This window comes from Salmo trutta, chromosome 23 (assembly GCF_901001165.1).
Source record: "Salmo trutta chromosome 23, fSalTru1.1, whole genome shotgun sequence".
In the NCBI taxonomy this organism is placed as follows: Eukaryota; Metazoa; Chordata; class Actinopteri; order Salmoniformes; family Salmonidae; genus Salmo; species Salmo trutta.
Window position 1 is genome coordinate 28,836,410 of NC_042979.1, and position 12,174 is coordinate 28,848,583.

The 12,174-nt window shown below is 44.3% G+C and overlaps 1 protein-coding gene across 1 annotated transcript; it reads right to left on the reverse strand.

Moving 5' to 3' along the window:
- Nucleotides 1-9,714: 9,714 nt before the first annotated feature.
- LOC115160233 (GTPase IMAP family member 4-like) lies at nt 9,715-11,949 on the reverse strand. Its single transcript, XM_029710620.1, has 3 exons — nt 11,739-11,949; nt 10,767-10,842; nt 9,715-10,394 (listed from the first exon to the last, which is right to left on the reverse strand). The coding sequence occupies exons 1-3, from the start codon at nt 11,763-11,765 to the stop codon at nt 9,856-9,858; spliced, it is 642 nt and encodes a 213-aa protein (XP_029566480.1). The 5' UTR covers nt 11,766-11,949; the 3' UTR covers nt 9,715-9,855.
- Nucleotides 11,950-12,174: the final 225 nt, after the last annotated feature.

Sequence of the window (12,174 nt, forward strand, 5' to 3'; positions counted from 1 at the left end):
GGTGTCTCTGATGGTAATTTGCACGACACTGTGTTCACCAGCTGGCTGGTGTGTTTACGGACATATTCAATCAATCCTTATCCCAGTCTGCTGTTTCCACATGCTTCAAGAGGGCCACCATTGTTCCTGTTCCCAAGAAAGCAAAGGTAACTGAGCTAAATGTCTATCGCCCCGTAGCACTCACTTCCGTCATCATGAAGTGCTTTGAGAGACTAGTCAAGGACCATATCACCTCCACCCTACCTGACACCCTAGACCCACTCCAATTTGCTTACCGCCCCAATAGGTCCACAGACGACGCAATCGCAATCACACTGCACACTGCCCTAACCCATCTGGACAAGAGGAATACCTATAAGAATGCTGTTCATCGACTACAGCTCAGCATTTAACACCATAGTACTGTCCAAACTCGTCATTAAGCTCGAGACCCTGGGTCTCGACCCCGCCCTGTGCAGCTGGGTCCTGGACTTCCTGATGGGCCGCCCCCAGGTGGTGAGGGTAGGCAACAACATCTCCACCCCACTGATCCTCAAGACTGGGGCCCCACAAAGGTGCGTTCTCAGCCCTCTCCTGTACTCCCTGTTCACCCATGACTGCGTGGCCATGCACGCCTCCAACTCAATCACCAAGTTTGCAGACGACACTACAGTGGTAGGCTTGATTACCAACAACGACGAGACGGCCTACAGGAAGGAGGTGAGGCCCCTCGGAATGTGGTGTCAGGAAAATAACCTCACACTCAATGTCAACAGAACAAAGAAGATTATCGTGGACTTCAGGAAACTGCAGAGGGAGCAGCCCCATATCCACATCGACGGGACAGTAGTGGAGAAGGTGGCAAGTTTTAAGTTCCTCGGCGTACACATCACGGACAAACTGAAATGTTCCACCCACACAGACAGCGTGGTGAAGAAGGCGCAGCAGCGCCTCTTCAACCTCAGGAGGCTGAAGAAATTTGGCTTGTCACCAAAAACACTCACAAACTTTTACAGATGCACAATCGAGAGCATCCTGTCGGGCTGTATCACCGCCTGGTACAGCAAGTGCTCCGCCCACAACCGTAAGGCTCTCCAGAGGGTAGTGCGGTCTGCACAACGCATCACCGAGGGAAAACTACCTGCCCTCCAGGACACCTACACCACCCGATGTCACAGGAAGGCCAAAAAGATCATCAAGGACAACAACCACCCGAGCCACTGCCTGTTCACCCCGCTATCATCCAGAAGGCGAGGTCAGTACAGGTGCATCAAAGCTGGGACCGAGAGACTGAAAAACAGCTTCTATCTCAAGGCCATCAAACTGTTAAACAGCCATCATTAACATTGAGTGGCTGCTGCCAACATACTGACTCAAATCTCTGCCACTTTAATAATAAAAAATGTATGTAATAAATGTATCACTAGCCCACATACCCTACATTACTCATCTCATATGTATATACTGTACTCTATACCATCTACTGCATCTTGCCTACGCCGTTCGGCCATCGCTCATTAACATATTGTTATGTACATATTCTTATTCATTCTTTTACACTTGTGTGTATAAGGTAGTTGTTGTGAAATTGTTAGATTACATGTTAGATGTTACTGCATGGTCGGAACTAGAAGCACAAGCATTTCGCTACACTCGCATTAACATCTCTTAACCATGTGTATGTGACAAATAAAATGCGATTTGATTTGATTTGATATTTCAGAACAACATATGGATTCTTTAGACATTCAAAATAGTGAAAAAAATGCATTCTGAGGGAAAATAGAGCTACTACAAATTATTACCAACCCAAACACAGTGGGGAACAATGGGCATCCTGCGCCTTCAGAGAAAAGAAAAAAGTTCCAATCAGGATTATTTTTTGCCATCATCCATTGGCAATGCTGTCAGAAGCTAGATAAAGGTATCTGCTATTCAAATGTATTAGGGAAACATTTTGGACTGACAGTGGAATCAACCAATCACATTTTGACTTAATGGGTGGGACCGTTTTTACAAAAATGTATGGAAACTTCTGCCTTCTTTAAGGCCAACAGGTTGCTAAGCAATAGCGAACAATAGTTTTCCCATGGCCTAGATAGCTAGCTTTTGTTGTCGGCTAGTTTGCAGCGGCTGCAGCAGGTGTTATCAAATAGGATGTTTTGTTATCTTCTCCCTTTTCAAGAATAACTTTCAACAAGAAGTTACGTTTCAAATTATCATCATCTGGTGAGTGGAAGTGTGTTTTTTATTGCTGCATGCTTGCTATTGTTAGTCATCTCTTTGAAAATAACTTGTGTGTGAAACATTGTTCCATTTAAAGTGGAACTGACAGCATTTTATCAACATGAAATCTTATTAAAATCTGTTCATACATGTATACACCTCCAGGAAGAATTACATTTTTTTTTACATTTTCTGAAGAGCGACCACTTAGATATGGTAATTTTCCCATTTTCATAAATTCTTAGAATGTTTAGGAATTACATATACTAAGGCATTTGTGAAAATTCTACAGCAATATAGTGTGAAAGCGGCTGTGCGTTTGGACAATTAATTGACACTGAGGTAAATAAAACATCTGTCTTGTCCAGGACCGTAGTCTACACAGACCGGTGCGCTGTAGCCAATAAGTGCTACAGTAGGCCTTTATACAACCAAGCCATTTGGCACACGGACCTGCCATCATTTACTTTGAACTGGACCGTGGGTTTACAGACAGTTGCAACAGTGCGACTTTAGGTCATTAGAACGCATTTTCCAAAAGCCACAAAATACACCTGAATGTATTTCTGCAAATATGTAAACAACACAGGAGTCCTCTTACATTAGTGAACTTTACAAACCTATTGATCAAACAACCATGAAAAGGTAGGCTCTCTCCTTCAGTTATGCACATGAACAATAACGAGATAAACAACTAATGCTAGTCAGAGGAAGATGAGCTAAAATCTAACAGAAAATGAGATAAACCCTCAAACTTTTTCAGCTAGTTGGCCGTCAAAATTGCACTGGTAAACAATGGGGAATTGTAGCCTCCTTGTCCTTCTGCAGTTTGCCTGCCAATGCATGCTTGTCCCAACCAAGCACCCAAGCTAACTGGCTAAAGTTGGTTAGCTATCTACTTCCAGGCACAAATGAGAGAACACCTCACTCTGATAATTTTACTTGCCGTAGAAGAGCTGGTTAGGCTCTTTACATGTTATCTAGATAATTATTGACTAACTATGACTTTTTGTCTGCATTTACTGACACCGGTCATATTCAGCGGGTGTATAACGGTCTTGAGACGACAGACGCTGGGAGACGAGAAGCAAGTACAGGGTGAGGATTTAATAATAAAAAGACATGAAACAAAGCAAGAACAGTGTCTGGACAAGAGAAACAAAACAACATCATTGCAGACACGGGAATGAAACTGAGGAAGTGACAGATATAGTGGAGGCAATCAATGACGTGATGGAGAATCATGTAGTAACCAAAAAACTGTTAAGCAAATCAAAATATATTTTATATTCGACATTCTTCAAAGTTGCCACCCTTTGCCTTGATGACAGCTTTGCACATTCTTGGCATTCTTTCAACCAGCTTCATGAGGTAGTCACCTGAAATGCATTTCAATAAACAGGTGTGCCTTGTTAAAAGTTAATTGGTGGTATATCTTTCCTTCTTAATGCGTTTGAGCCAATCAGTTGTGTTGTGACAAGTTAAGGGTGGTATACAGAAGATAACCCTATTTGGTAAAAGACCAAGTCTTTGCAAGAACAGCTCAACTAAGCAAAGATGAATGACAGTCAGTCCATCCTTACTTTAAGACATGAAGGTCAGTCAGTGCAGAACATTTAACTTTGAAAGTTTCTTGAAAGGCAGTTGCAAAAACCATCAAGCGCTATGATTAAACTGGCTCTCATGACGACAGCCAAAGGAAAGGAAGACCCAGAGTTACCTCTGCTGCAGAGGATAAGTTCATTAGAGTTATAAGCCTCAGAAATTGCAGCCCATATAAATGCTTCACAGACTTCAAGTAACAGACACATCTCAACATCAACTGTTCAGAGGACACTGCGTGAATCAGGCCTTCGTGGTTGATTTTCTGCAAACAAAACACTACTAAAGGACACCAATAAGAAGAAGATAATTGCTTTGGCCAAGAAACACGAGCAATGGACATGAGACGTGTGGAAATCTGTCCTTTGGTCTGATGAGTCCAAATTTGAGATTTCTGGTTCCAACCGCTGTGTCTTTGTGAGACACAGAGCAGGTGAACAGATGATCTCCGCATGTGTGGTTTCCACCATGAAGCATGGAGGAGGAGGTGTGATGGTGCTTTGCTGGTGACACTGTCCATGATTCATTTAGAATTCAAGGCACACTTAACCAGCATGGCTACCACAGCATTCTGCAGCGATACGCCATCCCATCTGTTTTGCGCTTAGTGGGACTATCATTTGTTTTTCATCAGGACAATGACCCAACACACCTCCAGGCTGTGTAAGGGCTATTTGACCAAGAAGGAGAGAGATGGAGTGCTGCATCAGATAACCTGACCTCCACAATCACCTGACCTCAACCAAATGGTGATGGTTTGGGATGAGTTGGACCGCAGAGTGAAGGAAAAGCAGCCAACAAGGGCTCAGTGTATGTGGGAACTCCTTCAAGACTGTTGTAAAAGCATTCCAGGTGAAGCAGGTTGAGAGAATGCCAAGTGTGTGCAAAGCTGTCATCAAGGCAAAGGGTGGCTACTTTGAAGAATATAAAATGTTTTGATTTGTTTAACACCTTTTCTGCAACTACATGATTCCATAATTTAAATAATAATAAAGACATAATTTTTTTGTCTTTATTATTCTACAATGTAGAAAATAGTGAAAATAAAGAAAAACCAATGAATGGGTAGGTGTGTCCAAGCTTTTGACTGGTTCTGTATATGTACATATCTACCTCAATTACCTTGTATCCCTACACATCGACTTGGTACTAGTACCCTGTGTATATAGCTAAGTTATTGTTACTCATTGTGCATTTATTCCTCATGTTATTTTTCTATTATTTCTCTTTTTTTCTCTCTGCTTTTTTGGGAAGGGCCCATAAGTAAGCATTTTACAGTTAGTCTATACCTGTTGATTACGAAACATGATTTGTCTGGTTTATATCTTTCCCCTTTAACCAGGGACTGATTCAGACCCTGTCAGTGGATTATCTGGCCAATCAATAACATGCTTGTTCTTTCAGGGTCTAGACCTGGTTACTGTTAAGCACTTTGTGACAAATGTTTTTGTAAAAATTCATTAGAAGACAGTGACACCCAAACATTGAGTTTGTTCAAATCAGTTAAAATGAATAAACACTGCCATCTTCTGGCCGTCTTGATAAATATCCCCAAGGTAAATCTTTGATATCCAGGAAGAAGCCTTGTCATTTTTGAATTTTTGTAGGGTTTTTGAATGGTATTCAATGGGCAAAAACGTAGCGCAATAGTCTTCAGCAAAAACACTTTATAAGTGGCAGAAGTAAATTAATCCACAAACACAAACATAATTTTACATATATCTTAAATGTCTGCATTTTCACAAATGTTATTATATAACCGTCAAGCCCATTCAAAAGATTATGGAACAGGACCAGAAGCATGACGTAGGACGACATCACTTGCACATCGTGTTGGCTGGGACTGGGAATGGCTCTGGACCTATCATTTGTATGACAAGACAACAGATTCACTCACATCACTTATTACAAACAGGTGTACAATAAACAAATACATTACTCTTCGATCCTTACTGTAGGAGGGTCATTCCACGGAATTAGTATCTTTGGAATCCCTTTGATATTTTAAGTAGAAATTGCGCACAAATATTGCATTTTAAAAGGCTGTTATATTAAATACTTTTTTAATTGTGGCAGGATTTTATGTCATCAACCCGGGATATGGTGTATCTCGTTGGTCCTGGGGTCATCCTGATAACATTTTAAGCCGACTGCCGACCTCTCCTCTCAGGTGGGGATGAAGACCAGGACAAATTTCATTCATTGACCGGAATATAACAACAACCTCAGCAGGGCCCTCTTCCTCATCACTGGATTGTTCCACATCGGTTGTCTCTTGGTCTGGATCATATTCTGTGTTGTCTTCAACTTCTGACACTTCCTGCTCTAATGCAACTTCACTGTCAGTTTCCTGGCCTCTCTCCTCCTCACCAGTGTCATGATCAAATACAGTATATCATTTGGTCATTGTGCTGCCACAGAATGACTTGTGAGCAAGGCCTCAAAAAAGCTTTATATACCAGAACTGTGAGAAAAGTTCTATATATTATTGAAACAATGTTGTGTATGTTTGTGAGAAAGCCAACAGGTGTGGTTCCCGTGGGGGAAAAGATTCTATTGGGGAAAGGTTCCCGTGGGGGTTGCCATGGAAGCCAAGAAGGGGATTGAGGTGTGTGTGTGTGTGCTCAAACACACATGCATGTGGGGGTCTGGGAGAGGAAGTGTGTCCATCTGATGAATGGGCATGTACCTGAACTAGATTTTATACACTAATTGTAGTCTCACCCATTAATTTCTAATGACCGGTCATTTTTGAATGGGAACACTACAGGTGTACAAAGTTAAATAAAACACCCAAAATGTAAGGAAAATCATCAAAATGTATTTTGTGTGTTCAGATTCCCCGTGTGGACAAAGTAATGGAGCCTTATGACAATCAGATTAAGTGAACTACATTTTTCAGAGAGACAACTTGCAAATTGGTCCAATTCGACCGGAGCACAGGAGGAGGGTTAAGATGAAGTCGTCAACCCTGTTACTTTTATTTGGCACTTATTAGGCGTATACTGTAACGTGGGTCGTCTAAAGGGGACCAAGGCGCAGCGTGTAGAGTGCTCATATTTACTTTTAATGAATATACTTAAACAAAACAACAAAATGACCGACAACAGTTCCGTCAGGTGACATACACTAAACAGCAAACAACTACCCACAAAACCCAGGAAGAAAAAACCCTACTTAAATATGATCTCTAATCAGAGGCAAAGAGGATCAGCTGACTCCAATTAGAGATCAACCCAAACAATCCCAACATAGAAATAGAAAACATAGAACAACCCAAAACACCCCCTGTCATGCCCTGACCTACTCTACTATAGAAAATGACATCTTACTAGGATCAGGACGTGACAGTACCCCCCCCCCCCCCCCCCCCCAAAGGTGCAGTCTCCGAATGCAACATAATCAAAACCCAACAAAACACAAAGGGAGGGTAGGGAGGGTGACGAAAGTCTACGGCAGCTCAAATGCAGTCAACATAACCTTAACTTCCAGCATAGGAGGCGGCTCTGGTTCTGGGCGTACTCCCCGCTCCACCCGCTGATCCTTCTGCTTTATGACCACCTGACCGTGGATCGCTGTCGAAGGAACCGGACCGTAGATCCTTGCCGGAGGCTCCAGGCTGTGGGCCGCCGCCGGAGGCTCAGGACTGAGGAGCGTCGTTTGAGGCTCCGTACTTGTGAGCGTCGCTGGAGGCTCCGGACTAAGGAGCGTCGCTGGAGGCTCTGGACTGGGGATGCGCACTGGAGGCCTGATGCGTGGGGCTGGCATAGGAGGCGCCAGACTAGTAACACGCACCTCAGGGCGAGTGCGGGGAGCAGGAACAGGACACCCCAGACTGTGGGGCTGGCATAGGAGGCGCCAGACTAGTAACACGCACCTCAGGGCGAGTGCGAGGAGGCGGCACAGGACGTACTGGGCTTTGGAGGCGCACTGGAGGTCTGGAGCTTAGGGCTTGCACACCCCGTCCTGGCTGGATGGTTATTTGAGCCCAGCAAGGGCGGAGCGCTGGTACAGGACGAACTGGGCTGTGCTGGTGAACGGGGGCACCGTGCGTAGAGCAGGCGCAGGATAACCTGGGCCGTAGAGACGCACTGGAGACCAGATACGCTGAGCCGGCGCACTTCTTCCTGGTTGACGGCCAACGCTAGCACGGCAACGGTGAGTAGCTTGTACCGAGCACACCGGGCTGTGAGTGCGCATGGGCGACACAGTGCGCATCACCGCATACCACGGTGCTTGTTCAGTCACTCCCTCCCCACAGTAAGCACGGGGAGTTGGCTCAGGTCTTAAAACCGCCGTCGCCAATCTACCCGTGTGCCCCCCCAAAACATTTTGTTGTGCGCTGACTCTTGGGCCTCCGTTGATCTCGTCGCTGTACCTCCCTCGCTGCTTCCACCTGTTCCCATGGGAGGCGATCCCTTTCGGCCTGGATCTCCTCCCACGTCCAGGATCCTTTTCCATCCAGGATGTCCTCCCATGTCCAGTCCATCGGCCCACGCTGCTTGGTCCTTTCGTGGTGGGTAATTCTGTCACGGTTGTCTGAAGGATCGGACCAAAATGCAGCGTGTTTGTAGTTCCACTTATTTATTTATTCCGTGAAACTAAATGCAATTCACTAAATACTTGAAACACAAAAAACAACAACCGTGACGCAGAGAGGAAAACACACTACTCAAAAGATATAATCACCCACAAACACAGGTGGGACAAACATCAACTTAAATATGACCTCCAATTAGAGGTAACGAGGATCAGCTGCCTCCAATTGGAGATCAACCCAAACAACACCAACATAGAAATACAAAACTAGAAACGGAACATAGAAATACAAAAACAGACAAACACCCCCTGTCACGCCCTGACCTACTCTACCATAGAAAATAACAACTTACTATGGTCAGGACATGACATATACTATAGTAATTTTGTTGGGAAAATTTGTTTTTCATTAAATTGAACATGCTCTTTATGACAGAATGTTAAAATTTGGTGAAATAAAACCAAGTTACATTACTCAAAAGGCACCTAATTGGTGGAACAACCCAGGAATGTTTAAAGTTTCAACAAGTTAAAGTTTCAAGTCTGTGCACTTTGATTGATGAAAATATTCTAACTGAATACAACAGAATGACTCTTGGTCAAAACAGTAAGACTACCACTTTGTGAAATAAATACAGTGCGATTCCCTCTAACTTTTCTCGATTGTAACCCCTCATTAAGGACTTTTATCTGCCCTAACATTTGTCAGATCTCTTCAGTTCCCCCTTCCTCATCCTACTTTTCTTTGTCCCTGTTTCTGTGATCTGCTCTTCAAGCTAATTACAATAACTCATTTGCACATCTCCCACAGTCTTTCTAATCAGTCCCTCTATCTCTCCATTCCTTTCCACATTCACTCTATCCTTCTCCTCCATCTCTCTAACCTTCTCCTTCATCTCTCTAATCTTCATCTGTCTATCCTTCTCCTCCATCTGTCTGCTGAACTCCCTCTGCATCTTTGTCTTAGAGATCATGATGTTCCTCTGTAACTCAGGTAGGACTATCTTCATCAGGTTTCTCTCTGCTTCAACTCTGGCCTCTCCTTCATAGTTTCCCCTCATCTCCTCAATCTCCTGTCTGTATCTCTCCTCCATCTCCTTTCTCTCATTCTCTTTATCCTCTCTTAAACTCTTTAGCTCTCTCTCCATCCCCTTCCTCCTATCAGACTCTTTGTTTATCTCCAGCTCTCTCTTCTTCTCCTCATCCCTTTCTTCTTTCAACTGTCTCTCCAGTTCAGTTATTTGTTCTCCGAGTATTCTGATATATCTCTCTTGAGCTTCTGGATTAGTCCATCTTTCTTCTTCAGAGAGTCCTGCAGCTCCTTCTCAAACCTCTCATCTCTCTCTTCTCCCTTTGTTTCCTCTCCTCTTTCTCCCTCTGGATCTTTCCCTCCATCTCTCTAACCTGGTCCTCTGCCTCCTGGTAGGTCTGACTGCTGTAGAATCTCTCTCTGTTTCTTGCCACTATCTCCTCTACCTGCTCCAGCAGCTCTGGAACCTGAGTGCTGTCCTAAATGTTGAGGACGTTATACCTGCTCCCACATTTCTCTACAAGCCGCTGGAGGTCCTGACTCCCTGCTTGGAGAAACTCCTCAATGCTCTGCTCTTTCAGGCCATCATCATGGGTGAATAGAATCACAGTGTGTCCCCAACAACCATCCCCAAACATCTCCTCTATTCTCTCCTGCACCCCTCTCTCTTCCCCCTTAGAGGGCTCCACTGGTATGACCAAGAGGGAGGCGTGGGGTCCCGGGGCAGACAGACGGACACAGAGCCCCACATCCTGTCTCATCTCCTCCAGAGAGAATCCAGGACAGAACCAGTCAGGAGTGTCCACCAGCACCAGCTGTCTCCCATACACGTCCCCCTTTCTCCTCTTACTCTTCTGGGTCACTGCAGAGGGGCTGGCCTGGGCCCCAAACTCCTCTCTGCCCAGGATGGTGTTTCTTGCTGCACTCCTCCCAGCCCCAGTCCTCCCCAGCAACACTAATCTCAGCTCAGACACACTCGGAGACACAGGGGAGTCTGGGCTGCTGCTTTTCCTTCCCACTGCAACACAACACACAGCACTGTTCAACACACTTTCTGGAGGTTGGATCATTTAGAAACATTTTAAAACAACAGTGAAAATGTTATATTTGGGGTTTCATTCATTTCATTTCTCCCCCTCAGTGGAAGTGTCTGTACCTAAGGTATCCTGTCCCACTGAAACACAACATAGAGAACTGGTCAACATACTGACTGATCAGAGACGCATTTAAAACATAGTATATGACCTTTGCTAAATTCCAAATATAATACACATCATGGTGAAAAATAGATTGTTGGAGAAATTAGTAAATGTCAAGATTGATAACAGTTTGAGACAACATTCATAGACTAGAAAAAGCACGAGAAAACAGGACAATATTGATAACTCACTGTCTGGAGGATAATCCATGCTCTCTCTGTCTCCTGACTGGGAGTATGGAACCTGTATCTGAGGTCTCTCCATGTTCTAAAACAACAAATAACATCCATTTAGAATGGGAACATTTAGAGAGCTTGGGACTATAAGGTTTTACATGCAAAAATATGACTGAGATCATTGGTTTTAAAAAGAGTCTATTGGTGCCTTCCAAGTGGCACAGCGCTCTAGTGGTGTCACTACAGACCTGGGTTCGATCCCAGGCTGTGTCTCAACCGGCCGTGAACGGGAGTCCCATAGGGCGGTGCACAATTTGCCCAGCATCATCTGGGTTAGGCGGGCCAGGCGCCTGCAGGCTGACTTCAGTCGTCAGGTGAACTGTGTTTCCTCCGACACTTTGGTGCGGCTGGCTTCCGGGTTAAGCGGGCGGGTGTTAAGAAGTAGGCGGCCAGGTTGGTCATGTTTCGGAGAACGCGTGACTCGACCTTACCCTCTCCCGAGCCCATTTGGGAGTTGCAGTGATGAGACAAGATCGTAATTGGATATCATGAAATCGGGGAGAAAAAGGGGGTAAATAAACATTTTAAATAGTATATTGACACCTGTGTGTCAATCTAAGTAACAACATAAAAAAATCCCCATCAAAATCCATCAGTTTAAGCAGGGAGATATATTTTTTTTGCAGAGCTGCGTCTCAGTCCACCATCTCTGCCTAAATTATGTCGTCCTCCCACATCTGAGGTGGAAGGTGGCCGAGCTACAGCGGTGTTTGTCAGACCATGAGACATCTCAAAAATCGGTCTTCCATTGAAAACATAGCTTCCAAACAATTTGGCCTACAATATGACAACTCTATGGACCTAAAGCGGTCCTAAAGTTCCAAATAAAATAGCTAACTGATCCATGGCATGACCATCTTAAAACAATTCCACGTTAGCTTAGTAGAAAGTACAGTAAATATGATGATGGAATGGTAATAATCTTACCCAGTTGAGCATTTTCATTGTTGACATCCTCCACTTGTTTGTCTCTTTCCTTTAATTGCTTCTCTCTCTCTTCCAGTAGTTTGTCCTTCTCTCCCAGTCTGTGGTTCCTGTCCTCTAGTTGAAGGTCTTTTTCCTTCAGTAGGACTCTAAAGTCTACTTGGCTGTTATTGTCCTGCAGTTCCTTCCCCAGTGCCTCCAGTTGTCTCTTCTCCACCTCGGCAGTGTTCTCCAGTAGTCTCTCTTTCTCTCTCACTTGCCGGGTCATATCATCCAGTTGTGTGTCTTTCTCCTGAAGGTGTTTGATGTTCTCATTCAGTTGCTTTGTTGTTTTCTCCAAACTGCTCTCTGTGTTCTTCAGTCCTTTATTCATCTCCTCCAGCGTGGAGTCCTTCTCTTTTAGCTTCTCTTCAGATTCCATCAATGCCTTTCTCATCTC